Source organism: Salmo salar, chromosome 22, assembly GCF_965601325.2.
Source record: "Salmo salar chromosome 22, fSalSal1, whole genome shotgun sequence".
NCBI lineage: Eukaryota > Metazoa > Chordata > Actinopteri > Salmoniformes > Salmonidae > Salmo > Salmo salar.
The window spans coordinates 14,826,604-14,840,926 of NC_138312.1; the positions used below are offsets into that span (position 1 = coordinate 14,826,604).

Sequence of the window (14,323 nt, forward strand, 5' to 3'; positions counted from 1 at the left end):
ATGGATTATCTTGGCAAAGGAGAGCTTCTCACTAACAGGGATGGAAACAAATTTGTGCACATTTGAAATAAATATGCTTTTTCTGCATATGAAACATTTCTGTTTTTTTTGTGTGTGTGCATGAAACATGGGACCAACACTTGTTGCATTTACATGTTGCGTTTATATTTTTCTGGAGTGTAGATCTCTCAGTGAGAGCATATGCCATCTATAGAAAACCCTCCCTTGAGTTCCGCTGTTATTTTGGACTTCGGCAGAGCAGATTTAGATTTTAACCTGTCGGAAACAGATGGTGCTGTAAAAGTGCTGTTCACAGTCAAAAGGTTGTGCAGCTGGTCGACTAAATTGTCAGTGTGAGGACGGAGACAACTAGAGGAGAGGAGGATCTCCAGGCTCAGGATGCTGCATCCTCCCGGCTGAGCACCATCCTCTCCATTAGCTCCGACATAGCCATTTCTGCAGTACGAAGTCCCTCTGCATCTGACCAGGTTGCAAGGCTGTTTCTGTCACTTTCGGTCACTCTTTTCTCTGAGGAGACCTCCTTCCTGTTGGTGCACACTCTGCAGTGGCGTTTCTGGGGTAGTGATAATGCTAATACCCCTGTCACTTCCAGAAGTGCTCATAGTAGTGATAGTCTTCTGGGTCTCATCAATTGAGAAAGTGGTGCTAAAGAAGTTGTCCTGGAACAAGCCTTGGACAAGCCTTCATCAACACGTCCTTCCTGCGGCATGAACCCAACATTCTCTACCATTGCCCCAATGGTAGAGAATCGTCTGATTCCGACTGAAGGACTTCCCTGACCTCAGTGATCTCCTCCCTAGATGGTTCATAAACTGTACTAGACCCAGCTTCCTCTACTGACACTTGCTAGAAGATGGCAGTTCAACAACTAGCCTGTGCTCTTGTTGTGCTCCCTTGCTACTCTGTTTAATCCATTTGGAGATACTTCTCAGTTTCACTGACATGACACAAAGGAAAATGTTAAAACGACATTTCAATGGTCTACTTCCTTCCTCATTGCCACAGATGTCTGCTGAAGGGGTGATCAAAGGAACTCCATGGCCCTCAACAGCTGCCAACCCATCTTCGCTATAGCAAGTAATTACGATCTAAGCAGGTTATTTGGAGGGCCCTAGACAGAGCTGCATTGATCTGCTGCACGGCCGCTTTTACATTGGCTCTGGCAGAGACACTCTGGAGTAGCTCTTGCTCTAGTTGGCTAGCTGCTGAGTAGATGTCCTGCAGCACTTCAATCACTCTGTCCGGGACATCTCTGTGTATCATATCTACTGGCACCTTGACCTCCACCTCATCACATGTATCCATCCTCAGGACCCCTTGGTACTGCAGTTGCTCAAAACACTCCCCTGAGTTGTTACCCGTGTTTACCATAGATGTAAGGGACACTAGAGTAAATACAGGAGATGAGATGTCTCACACTCGTCTTACACATTGGACATCCTAGCGTTATCATAGTGATACAATAAAGTAATCAAGTAATGATTAGGCACTGGCACTGAGTCAAAGCTAGGCATAAATCCAAGTGAGCACCCAGCAGAGGACAAACCTAGGTTTCCCTGTTTGGAGATAATATTAAACTGTGTCAAATATACACATTTTGGAAGGAAGCATTCATATAACATTTGATTGCACATTGAGTTTGCGAAGTATTGTAGATGATGAAATTAATCAATACATTGAGTAAAAGAGCAAGAGCTAAAAGCGTTTGATGACAGTCCCATTGGCTTTAAAGACAGATCGACGGGTTATTTGTAAGAAATGCACCGATGGTCACAATAAATGATTGTTACCTTTAGGGCTGACCCCATTTAGTCGACTGGTCTATTGTTTGGTCAATAAGCTGTTGGTCGACCAAGATTTTTTTATTCGAGCAGTTGCAAATACACTACATGATCAAAAGTATGTGGACACCTGCTTGTCGAACATCTCATTCTAAAATCATGGGCATTAATGTGGAGTTGGTACCCCCTTTCCTGCTATAACAGTTTCCACCCTTCTTGGAAGGTTTTCCACTAGATGTTGGAACATTGCTGCGGGGACTTGCTTCCATTCAGATTTAATGAGTTTGGACGATTTTAATGTTGGGCGATTAGGCCTGTCTTGCAGTTGGAGTTCTAATTCATCCCAAAGGTGTTCGATGGGTTTGAGGTCAGGGCTCTGTGCAGGGCAGTCATGTTCTTTCACACCGTTCTCTACAAACCATTTCTGTATGGACATCGCTTTGTGCACGAGGGCATTGTCATGCTGAAACAGGAAAGGACCTTTCCCAAACTGTTGCCACAAAGTTCAAAGTACAGAATCATCTAGAATGTCATTGTATGCTGTAGCGTTAAGATTTCCCTTCACTGGAACTAAGGGGCCTAGCCGGAACCATGAAAAACAGCCCCAGACCATTATTCCTCCTCCACCAATGTTGGCACTATGCATTCAGGCAGGTAGTGTTCTCCTGGCATCTGCCAAACCCAGATTTGGCGGTCGACTTGCCAGATAGTGAAGCGTGATTCATCACTCCAGAGAACGCGTTTCCACCTCTCCAGAGTCCAATGGCAGCGAGCTTTACACCACTCCAGCCAACGCTAGGCATTGCAAATGGTGATCTTGGGCTTGTGTGTGGCTGCTCGGACATGGAAAACCATTTCATGAAGCTCCCGACAAACAGTTATTGTGCTGACGTTGCTTCCAGAGGCAGTTTGGAACTCAGTAGTGAGTGTTGCAACCGAGGACAGACAATATTTACGCGTTACATGCTTCAGCACTTGGCGGTCCCATTCTGTGAGCTTGTGTGGCCAACCACTTGACTGGGGCAGCTATAGCAGGATATACATCTGGTGTAATATTAGCAATTATTGGTACCATGATTGTCTTCGAAATGTGTATTTATTTACGCAAAGCTTGATCACGAAGATTGCCATTTCCGCCTCCACTATAATGGGGAGTCCTGTTTTCTGTTTTCTCCCCTGACAATTAGTTGTTCTCCTCTGACATAAATGTACCTGGTGGATTAGGACACTGGTGCTTTCAAGACAACTGGGAACTCAAATTATGACATCAGTGATCTTCAAGTCAATATGTTTCCGAATTCCCGGGTTGGAATTTCGAGTTGGATGACCGTTCAAAGCGATTTTTCCCAAATTCCCAGTTGTCTTGAACGCACTGAAGTCAGAGACTTCTGAGTTCCAAGTGGATTTGAACACGGCATGAGCTGGCGTCCTTTCCTGGCTGATGTTACAGACTGACTGCTGACAGAGAGGAAGAGGTGTGGTTTTATACAAGACCACATGTTGTTCTTAGCCTGATCGAAGAAAAATAAACAGTGGTGTGAAGAAGGTAATGTAGAAACAATAGTGGATCAATATATTAGTAATTAGTTTTATTCTTGTCTTGTAGATGGTTCAAAGAATGTCATGTATGGGAAGACAGGAGCAGGTGTGTTTATTCCTGAGTTCGATGTTAATCTATGCAAGACACTAACACATGATTTATCTGTATATTCAACAGAAATGGCTGCGATAATTGTTGGATTCCAATGGGTAGAGGAGGTGCAACCAAGAAGTGGTAATATGTTGGGACTCTGCATCAGTTTTGTGTAGTTTAAGATCTGGAAAGTCAGAACGTGAGGATTTATGGTTAGAAATAACGATGCTAGACTCCCGAGTGGTGCAGCAGTCTAAGGCACTGCATGAGGCGTCATTACAGACCCGGGTTCGATCCCAGGCTGTGTCACAACCAGCCTTGACCGGGAGTCCCATAGGGAAGCGTACAATTGGCCCAGCGTTGTCCGGGTTAGCGGAGGGTTTGGCCGGGGGGCGGGGGCTTTAATGGGCTCATTGCGCTCTAGCGACTTCTTGTGGTGGTCCAGGGCGCCTGCAGGCTGACTTCAGTCGTCAGTTGAACAGTGTTTCCTCCGACACATTGGTGCAGCTGGCTTCCGGGTTAAGTGGGCGGGTATTAAGAAGCGTAGTTTGGTGGGTCATGTTTTCAGAGGACACATGACTTGACCTTCGCCTCTCCCGAGCAAAGTTGGGGAGTTGCAGTGATGGGACAAGATCGTAAATGGATCGCAATTGGATAATCACGAGATTGGGGAGAAAAAGGGGGTCAAATATGATGCTGTTGTTGGGCTTACAAAGAAATGGTATTGAAATTCAGTTATGTTGGATTCTGGCTCATACAGGAGTTTATGGAAATTATATAGTAGATATAATAGCAAAAAAAGCTGTGAAAAATAATATTGTGGATATACAGGTGCAGTTGGGTAGAAGGGAAATTCAAACATTGATTTGGAAAAATGGGTTAGATTGCTGTCAGAGACCCTGGGATGAAAGTAGTAAAGGCAGACGTTTTTATAGTACAAGGAAATCTGTACGGGAGATAGTGTCATATAATGGAAGGAAGTTATGTTAGGGCATACAGGATTGAATACCTCTTTGAAATTGATAGTGAAACATGGCACTGGAATGTGTTATGGCTGTATGGTAGAGGAAACAGTTGAACATATATTATTTTGTGGAATGTATGATGTAGAGCGGGAGAGGTCGTATGACAGGGTCAGAGGTTGGACGGGATAGGGGAGTGGGTGATATTTTGGATGGTGGTGATGGGAGTAGCCAGGTTTGTAGATAATTATTTTATTTTATTAGAACTTCAGGGTTAGTTAAGAGAATATAGTGATATAGATAGGTTGTGACTGACCTCACACTCCAGGTGGATGTGTATGCACCTGTCAGTTGGTTGCGATTTGCCAATAAAAAGAAGAAGAGATGCCCAACTCGGTGGAAAGATGGGACACAGCCGGTTAAATAACACTTTAAATGTGATAGGAAAGCACCCAACAGAAAAGTGTGACTATTGCCAGGAAAAAGAGACCGTGGAACATGTATTGATACAGTGTAGGCGGTATCAGCGGGAAAGAGAGAATCTGTCTGTGATCCCCTCTCCTGTTGCTATGCATTTAGCGCCCATGGTTACTCTTGTGGATCAGTTTTGTACCCACAATGCACCAGTTTGAGCCACTGGAAGATGGTTTCTAGACGTATTTAGCTAGCCAGCTAACTTCACTTACAACGATTATTATCCTTTTTTATAGAAATCCGTTAATATTTTAAGATGCATTAGGGATTTAGCTACTTTGTTCAAATATACGAAGAAACAGCAAATTATTGGTCCTTCAACACTTTGTTCGCTAGTAACGATTTGTGTAAGTTAGCGAGCCAACTTAGCTGCTAGCTAGCTAACGTTGAGTAGATCATCATATAGCTACGCAATGCAATAATGTAACAACGTGTTTGTCACAGGTCTTTAAATAGAAGTTAACATACAATGGAGAAGGAGCAGCGCAGCAGTGTTGTTTTTAACGCATCCAAGAGAGAACTGTTCACAGCCAACAATGGTTACAAGTCCCTGCAGAAGAGACTCAGGTCACAATGGAAGATTCAGAGGTAAGTTAACGTTAGGAAGCTAGTTAGCTGGCTATATTGCTTGCTATAACTACATAAGAACAATACATTGTAGTCACGTATTTGTCATCATAATATGGTTACTTCCTCATATATGTGGTTTTGTTCCTGCACAGCATGAAAGAGGAGCTCTCCTTGGAGAAGTTGAATGGTGTGAAGTTGTGGATTACTGCTGGCCCCAGGGAAAAGTTCACTGCTGCTGAGGTGTGTTGCTGGTCAGTTGTAGGAGTTCAAATGACATGCCTTTGGATGGAGATTTAGGCAGAGTAATCAGGATATTCAAAGAACAGATTTAACAGTTTCATATCAAAGTTTGATGTGTCCCTGCATTGCAATTCAGCAGCAACACATTTCACTAATATAGAACATTTTTCTGCCAACCTAAACACTGTTAGGTATGTTGGTCGCTTTATGTTTTGAGTCAGACATTGATTCGCCCTCTCTTGTTCAGTTGGAGGTCCTGAAACAGTACCTGGATGGGGGAGGAGATGTCCTTGTGATGCTGGGTGAAGGAGGGGAGATGAAGTATGACACCAATATCAACTTCCTCCTTGAGGAGTTTGGGATAATGGTCAACAATGGTGAGGATCATATGAGAATAGACCTTGTGACTCCGGTTGTTGTCATCCAGATATTTCACTGTCAGTTTTATTGATGATGAGTGTTTTGTCTTCATTCTTTGTTTTACTGTAGATGCTGTCGTGAGGAATGTCTACTACAAGTATTTCCATCCAAAAGAAGCGCTTGTGTCCAATGGTGTTCTGAACAGGTTAGTTGATTAACCATTTAGACATTTGGATATTTGGTTTGTCCCAAGGTAATAGTGCTTTTATCATTGCTTTCTTGTCAATGCCAATTAAGTAAATGTACCAAGAAAAGGATAATGGGGTTGATTCTTTCGCAAGCTATGAGACGCATGCATTGTTGCGCTACTGTACAAGCATCTTGCTTTTAATCCTTTAGAGAGATCAGTCGGGCTGCAGGCAAAGTGGTGACAGGGATCATCGAAGATGAAAGTGTCGGGAACAATGCACAGTAGGTCTTCTGTTTTCATGTCATCATTGCCAAGTGTATGTTTGTTTTCATGTTTATAACTGTCAACACTCTCACCAGACAGCAGAAATATTATCACAGTTTCATGTCTAATCATATCATATGCCAGACATAAACAGACAGATTTCCCAAAAGCGGTTGGCCCTTGTTAAACAAGCAAACCAATGAGTGAAACAGTGATTGCAGTTTGGCTTGTCCAGTGCCCCCCTGGTAAAAGATTCAACCTGTACTCTTAATGTGTACTTGAACAGGGCCCTCACATTTGTGTACCCGTATGGAGCTACACTGAGCGTGATGAAGCCTGCTGTGGCTGTTCTCTCCACTGGGTCCGTCTGCTTCCCCCTCAACAGGCCTGTCCTCGCCTTCTATCAGGTCAAGGTGAGGAGCTCCCGTTGACCTCCTGCCAACACAATACAACATGATCATACGTTGTTTTTCAAAGATACAGTATGTCACTTATTTACTAGTTGTGTCAATTGTTATTTTTTTTTGTCATTTAGGAGGCAGGCAAACTGGCAGTGATGGGGTCCTGCCACATGTTCAGTGACCAGTACCTGGACAAAGAGGAGAACAGTAAAATAATGGTGAGTGGCGTGTCTGTCTATAAACACTCAGACTTGTCACGTTTGAGAGACAATAAATGTAGGCTCTTTTACCCTTTTCACACGATCATGCCAACCCAACTGTAATGTGTTGGTTTAGAGATGTTTGTCCTTTCCAGAATGGTTCCAGCAGCTATGATGGGTGCATAACCAGGCCAGGGCAGTACAGCATGGCTGTGCATATCTTTGCTCAGCTCAGTTGTGTGAAAAGGGTATTTGACGACTTCCTGATGGGAGGCTTGTTAACGTCTTCACAGTAACACAAGAATGGTTGTGAGAGTGTGATCCATATAGCACTGTAATGGTAATGGTTGGTGATCCACTATTTGATCACCTACTGACTCCATTTGGTTGTAATGTTCCCTTTCTCTTTTTGTTATACAGGATGTCGTTTTCCAGTGGCTCATGGGTGATAACATTAATCTGAACCAGATAGATGCAGAGGACCCCGAGGTGAGAAGCCAAGGCATGTTTTAGGATCTGCAGTTTTACCTAGAAGTGTCCTAGAAGTGACACTTCTCATTCTGTTTGGCTCAGATCACTGATTACACCATGCTACCAGACACAGGCTGCCTGTCTGAGCGACTGCGAGTATGCTTGCAAGAGGGAGAGGAAAATCCAAGAGACTTTACCTCCCTGTTTGACATGTCTCTACTCAAACTATCAACAAACACGTTGCCCCAAGTCATCAGGTGAGAACACATACTGCTTTATAAACTGGAGACATCAGTTTTCACTACAGTAGGCCATAGTGGAAGTGGGTACAGGCTGTTTTGTCTTCCATGCCTGCATGTTTAAATCATACATAAAATAAAATTGTATTGGTCGCGTACACATCATTTCCAGATGTTATCACAGGTGCAGCAAAATGCTTATGTTTGTAGCTCCAACTGTGCAGTAATACCTAATAATACACACACATCCCAAAATAAAAGAAAGGAATTAAGAAATATCAGAACGAGCAATGTCAGAGTCTGGAATATAAATATATATACACTGCTCAAAAAAATAAAGGGAACACTTAAACAACACAATGTAACTCCAAGTCAATCACACTTCTGTGAAATCAAACTGTCCACTTAGGAAGCAACACTGATTGACAATACATTTCACATGCTGTTGTGCAAATGGAATAGACAACAGATGGAAATTATAGGCAATTAGCAAGACACCCCCAATAAAGGAGTGGTTCTGCAGGTGGGGACCACAGACCACTTCTCAGTTCCTATGCTTCCTGGCTGATGTTTTGGTTACTATTGAATGCTGGTGGTGCTTTCACTCTAGTGGTAGCATGAGACGGAGTCTACAACCCACACAAGTGGCTCAGGTAGTGTAGCTCATCCAGGATGGCACATCAATGCGAGCTGTGGCAAGAAGGTTTGCTGTGTCTGTCAGCGTAGTGTCCAGAGCATGGAGGCGCTACCAGGAGACAGGCCAGTACATCAGGAGACGTGGAGGAGGCCGCAGGAGGGCAACAACCCAGCAGCAGGACCGCTACCTCCGCCTTTGTGCAAGGAGGAGCAGGAGAAGCACTGCCAGAGCCCTGCAAAATGACCTCCAGCAGGCCACAAATGTGCATGTGCCTGCTCAAACGGTCAGAAACAGACTCCATGAGGGTGGTATGAGGGCCCGACGTCCACAGGTGGGGGTTATGCTTACAGCCCAACACCGTGCAGGACGTTTGGCATTTGCCAGAGAACACCAAGATTGGCAAATTCGCCACTGGCGCCCTGTACTCTTCACAGATGAAAGCAGGTTCACACTGAGCACATGACAGACGTGACAGAGTCTGAAGACGCCGTGGAGAACGTTCTGCTGCCTGCAACATCCTCCAGCATGACCGGTTTGGCGGTGGGTCAGTCATGGTGTGGGGTGGCATTTCTTTGGGCTGGAGTGTGTCAGCAGTTCCTGCAAGAGGAAGGCATTGATGCTATGGACTGGCCCGCCCGTTCCCCAGACCTGAATCCAATTGAGCACATCTGGGACATCATGTCTCGCTCCATCCACCAACGCAACGTTGCACCACAGACTGTCCAGGAGTTGGCAGATGCTTTAGTCCAGGTCTGAGAAGAGATCCCTCAGGAGACCATCCGCCACCTCATCAGGAGCATGCCCAGGCGTTGTAGGGAGGTCATACAGGCACGTGGAGGCCACACACACTACTGAGCCTCGTTTTGACTTGTTTTAAGGACATTACATCAAAGTTGGATCAGCCTGTAGTGTGGTTTTCCACTTTAACTTTGAGTGTGACTCCAAATCCAGACCTCCATGGGTTGATAAATTGGATTTCCATTGATTCTTTTTGTGTGATTTTGTTGTCAGCACATTCAACTATGTAAAGAAAAAAGTATTTAATAAGATTATTTCTTTCATTCAGATCTAGGATGTGTTGTTTAAGTGTTCCCTTTATTTTTTTGAGCAGTATATATATATGATGCTGTGTATAGACAGTATCTGAATAGAAAAGGTGTGTACAGCAGTAGTTAAATATGATGAGCCTTGACTGGAATACAGTATATACATAAGAAGTGGGTAAAACAGTATGTAAACATTAAAGTAACCAGTGTTCAATTACTATGTATATAGGGCAGCAGTCTCTAAGGTGCAGGGTTGAGTACCGGGTGGTAGCCGGCTAGTAACAGTAACTAAGTTTAGGGTAATGGGCGGAGGCCGGCTAGTGGCGACTATTTAACAGTCTGATGGCCTGGAGATAGAAGCTGTTTTTCAGTCTCTCTGCCCCAACTTTGATTCATCTGTACTGTCTCTGCCTTCTAGATGGTAGCGGGGTGAACAGGCCGTGGCTCGGGTGGCTGAGGTCCTTGATCTTACGGTATGTTAGTTGACAATGTGTTTGACTTGTCCTCCTGCAGTTCCTACAAGCAGATGAATGTCAAACATGAGCCTCTCCAGCTGATCACACCTCAGTTTGAGACTCCCCTTCCACAGCTGGAGCCTGCTGTAAGTTTCCCTTCAGCACCCCTCTCTAGCTCTACACAATTTCCACTACGTCAACCATTGTGTGGGTTCTATACACTCAACTGAGAATGACATGTGCATTAGTGATTGTATTCAAATCGAGCTTATTGACTGGGATTTAGTGATGCGACTATACACACTTGATCATTGTAGAAAATTACCAATTTGCCATCCCTCCAAGATCTGTCTGTGTTTTCCTATGGGTTGCTTTGAGCAGGTCTTCCCGCCTGCCTTCAGGGATCTGCCTCCCCCCATGCTTGACCTCTTTGACCTGGATGAAACCTTCTCTTCCGAGAAGGTGCGTTTGGCACAGCTCTCCAACAAATGTAAGTGTTGAACCGTCATACTACATCCTATTATTTTGTTAGCTGATCTCTGACAATGTCAGCGTTAACCCCAGGTCCTATTTGACTTAATGACGTTGTTGTTCTTCCTGCAGGCACAGACGATGATCTAGAGTTCTACGTGAGGAAGTGCGGGGACATCTTGGGGGTGACGGGGAAGTTGGATAAAGATCAGAGGGATGCCAAACACATCCTGGAGCACATCTTCTTCCAGGTCGTGGAGTTCAAGAAGCTCAATCAGGTGAGCCATATGAACATCAGAACCTTTGGTATATGCACACAAGGTTAGTTGATCTAGGCAATGATTGACATTAATTTGTGATTCATGTAATTAAAATGATCTCTCCCATACAGGAACATGATCTTGACACAGAGACCAGGTTTTCCCCGTTCTGATGACTTGCAACCAATGAGGTTGCAATTTTATGTATTTTTCATGGGCTTGTATATACACACACATTCAATCTAGATGTATCCATATAGTTTTTCCAGTAACTACAAGAATTTAACTCCCTAGCCTTTAAACAGAATGTATATAGTTGATTAGATTAATGAACTAAATCTGACAAGTTAAATGAATATTGTATAAGGCTTTCTATATCTGATTACTTGTGGTAAAGGATGACACATTTTGGCATTTACTGTGTAAAGTGTTCCATCATTTCCTCAATACATGGTTGATTTAATCAATAAAAAAAACGTTATTTACTATAATAGATTGTAAAATATACATTTTCTTCAGACTGGCATCTTCTTGTGTCCCTTTGTCTGTAAAAGTGAAATTGGAGAACATGTCAATATTACAAGCCATTAAACAACCTCTGAAGTCTTAGTTGCCCAGCCATAAAACAAATATATACACTTTTAATTAGGAAATAGCATGCCAAAGTGTGGTCCACTTTCACCAAAATGACTTTTTGCTGGCCAGCAGTTACTGAGCCTGAGAACCTTACCTCAACTGTTCAGTAAAGCACTGCCACATGACCACTTTGGCTTGTTCAGTCTTACCAGCACTGGCTAGCTCCTCGCTCATATTTTTGGGTCAATTGTTGAACAGTTGCCTAATTAAAATGCAGCTTGTATTTAATCTGCTAGCGATGATGAGCGACTTCACCAACAAGGCAACTGCCAACAGCAATGATGGGAGAGGGCAGTGGCGTGTATTCATGGAGCCAAGGGAAGTCAGGCTTCCCCCCAAAAAATCACAAATAAAAAAAATATATGTATCTTTCGTTTCTCTGTGTTTCATAATTTCCGTTCAATTCGCAAGAGGCTGACTGTATCTCACAGGAGAAAGCGAAACAGCGCCCCTCTGTCTATCTACGTGTAGGCCATCTATCTGATGCTATTTGGTCCAAACGAGTATGACATTGTTACCGCCCGTAGCATTGAATGGAGCATTTGGCCTACCTTGATCAAAAAAACTATAACAATTAGCGTCAGAGCTAAACTGAGCAAGCTCAACTGTGAATGGTCCTGGCCCACCAAAAAAAAAAGTGTCAACGGAAGCCAGTATGGATCTTGGCGTCACTCCTATCAAATTGCATTGAGGGCATACGTCATTGACAGAAACAACTTCAATTGTTGCATGTCGTTGTCCTTTGGTAGCTAGCTAGCTAAAGTTGGGCCTTTCCTAAATTAGCAATGGATGGAGATCGGGATTTGAACTTGTGGGTTTACTTAATTATCCTTACTGGCCAATAATTAGAACGGCGATTCTGATCCATCCATTATTGTTCCCCTGGCCTGCGATAATGGCAGTTCAATATGTAGCTAGCTGTTAGGCTAATGTTAACTAGATAATGTTGCTCATGAATGCAAGTTAGCTAGCGAGCAAGCATTTTAGCCAGGTAGTCTAGGACAACAAAAAATAAAAACTTGTACTGCTCCACCGTTTCATTAACATGAAAGAGAGGAGGATGGCGTTGGAGTTTCGAGTTGACATCTTTTTTACTTGCACGAACGCACACATATGCACACCCATAATTAAGAACCATGGACATATTTAGCTTAAGTTGATTGGGCTAAATAGTTTTTGCTATATTTTAGTTGTCACTATTAGACTAAGCAGAGGTGATTTGATTATGTTGACATCGAAATGGTGCTGGAATAGTGGCGGCAGCTCCTGTTTTCTTTGCGACTTGCGGCAACTCTGGTTCTAAATCAATAGTTGTTTAGTGGTCCGAAAAATCTGGAAACTTTGGACTAAATCGGACAGTTTTCTATCCGGTTTTGTGATAAAACAATGGTGTTGTTGAATTTATTTTTGCCGCTGTGTCTTATTGTCTCGGCCTATATTTCACGATAGCAAGGCAAATGAATTAACAGGTTATAGCGCAAACAACGCAATTATCAGGTTGTAATATGGCTTTTGTTCTGGCTTTTGGAGTGATTTTACCCACGCACCGCCACAGGGTGAATAATTTGTTAGAAAAGCGCGCATTTCTCTCTTATTGTATGTATGCATAGATATGATCAACAGTGTATTCGGTAGACTATAATTACACAGACACAACATTGTGAAAAGTCACTTTGGAATAAAAATCTTTCTGTCCCTTGACGTATTCATAGTATCACAATTCTGCGCGCGCACACCTCTGGTCACGTCACTCCGGGAAATATTTGAGAGTCTGAGCGAAAAGAGGGAAGAGGCACACAAATGAATGATGCTGAGGAGACACGCAGCATCGGCTTGAAATGGCAGCGACTAGTGTGGACGAAATGGAGAGAACGTTTGGAGAAGCAACAGCTGTGCGGGAAGGCGATCAATATGGGTGACCGTTCTGACGATATGGAGCGGGAAGATGACTGTCAAGGATCTGAGTGGTCTGTAGTGGAAAGACATAGGAAGAAGAGAGATCATGATACTGAAATCAGTGGTGCGTCTAGTGTAGAAAGCAAAAAGAGGGTCAAGGTAGGAAGCAAGAATAATAATGTGTCGGAGTTGAAAGTTGTGATGGTGTTTGATGAGACCATAGGGCCTCATTTACACCTTATCCGACTAACTGATGTCGTAGAGAAAGAGAGGTGAAGTTAAACTAGCCGGGTTAATTGGAAATGGTAGACTGATAATAGTTTTTGGTAGCCAGGCTCAGCAAGGGAAGATTCTGCAAATGGAAAAGCTTAATGGGAAGAAAATTAAAAGCCATGTCCCTGGTGTTTATGCTAGATTGAGGGGAGTCATCACTGGGGTCCCAATATCTATGTCCACAGATGATATTAAAGAAAATGTGAAGGGGGGCAGAGTGATTGAGGCCAAAAGTTTGATCAGTATGAAAGAGGCACAAAGAAGTGAAAGCTTATCAGTGATGCTGAGGTTTGAGAATGTTTTGCTGGGAAAAGTACAGATATTGAATCTATGGAATCGTGTTAGAGAATATGTTCTATATGCACTGTGGTGTTTTAAATGCTAAAGAATGGGACATGTAGCTGCTGAGTGTAAAGGAAAGAAAAGATGTGCCAAGTGTGGAGGGGAACATGATTACAGTGAATGTGGAAGCAATGTGAAGGTTAAGTGCTGTAATTGTGGGGGAGAACACAGTGCAGCATTTGGTGGATGCCAGGTGCATAGAGAGGATTAGAGAAATAGGATCAGTCATGATGTATCATATTTTGAGGCTGTAAGGCATTTGATTTGATTTGATACAGCCCGGATTTGAACCAGGGTGTCTGTAGTGACGCCCCAAGCACTGATATGCAGTGCCTTTGACCACTGCGCCACTCAGGAGAGGTGAATTCCAGCTTTTCAACGGTGCAGATTTATTTAGGCTCCCCAGTGCTGATGGAAAGGCAACAACGTAGAAGTAAGTATGGATTTCTTTGCTTTAGATGTTTATTTTCACGGTACTACAGAATTGGGCATATCATGATT

The 14,323-nt window shown here is 43.4% G+C and overlaps 1 protein-coding gene across 2 annotated transcripts; it reads left to right on the forward strand.

The window, feature by feature from the left end:
- Positions 1–5,023: 5,023 nt before the first annotated feature.
- Positions 5,024–11,182, forward strand: ift52 (intraflagellar transport 52 homolog (Chlamydomonas)). 2 transcript variants are annotated; one of them, XM_014166333.3, is made up of 14 exons: positions 5,024–5,218; positions 5,316–5,459; positions 5,594–5,681; positions 5,929–6,058; positions 6,171–6,246; positions 6,441–6,512; positions 6,782–6,908; positions 7,031–7,114; positions 7,517–7,585; positions 7,670–7,824; positions 10,003–10,090; positions 10,326–10,434; positions 10,548–10,693; positions 10,807–11,182. In XM_014166333.3, the coding sequence occupies exons 2-14, from the start codon at positions 5,341–5,343 to the stop codon at positions 10,846–10,848; spliced, it is 1,305 nt and encodes a 434-aa protein (XP_014021808.1). In that variant the 5' UTR covers positions 5,024–5,218; positions 5,316–5,340; the 3' UTR covers positions 10,849–11,182. The 2 variants fall into 2 exon arrangements, with proteins under 2 accessions (XP_014021808.1, XP_014021807.1); XM_014166332.3 differs by having other exon boundaries at positions 5,034–5,459.
- The last annotated feature ends 3,141 nt before the right edge of the window (positions 11,183–14,323 follow it).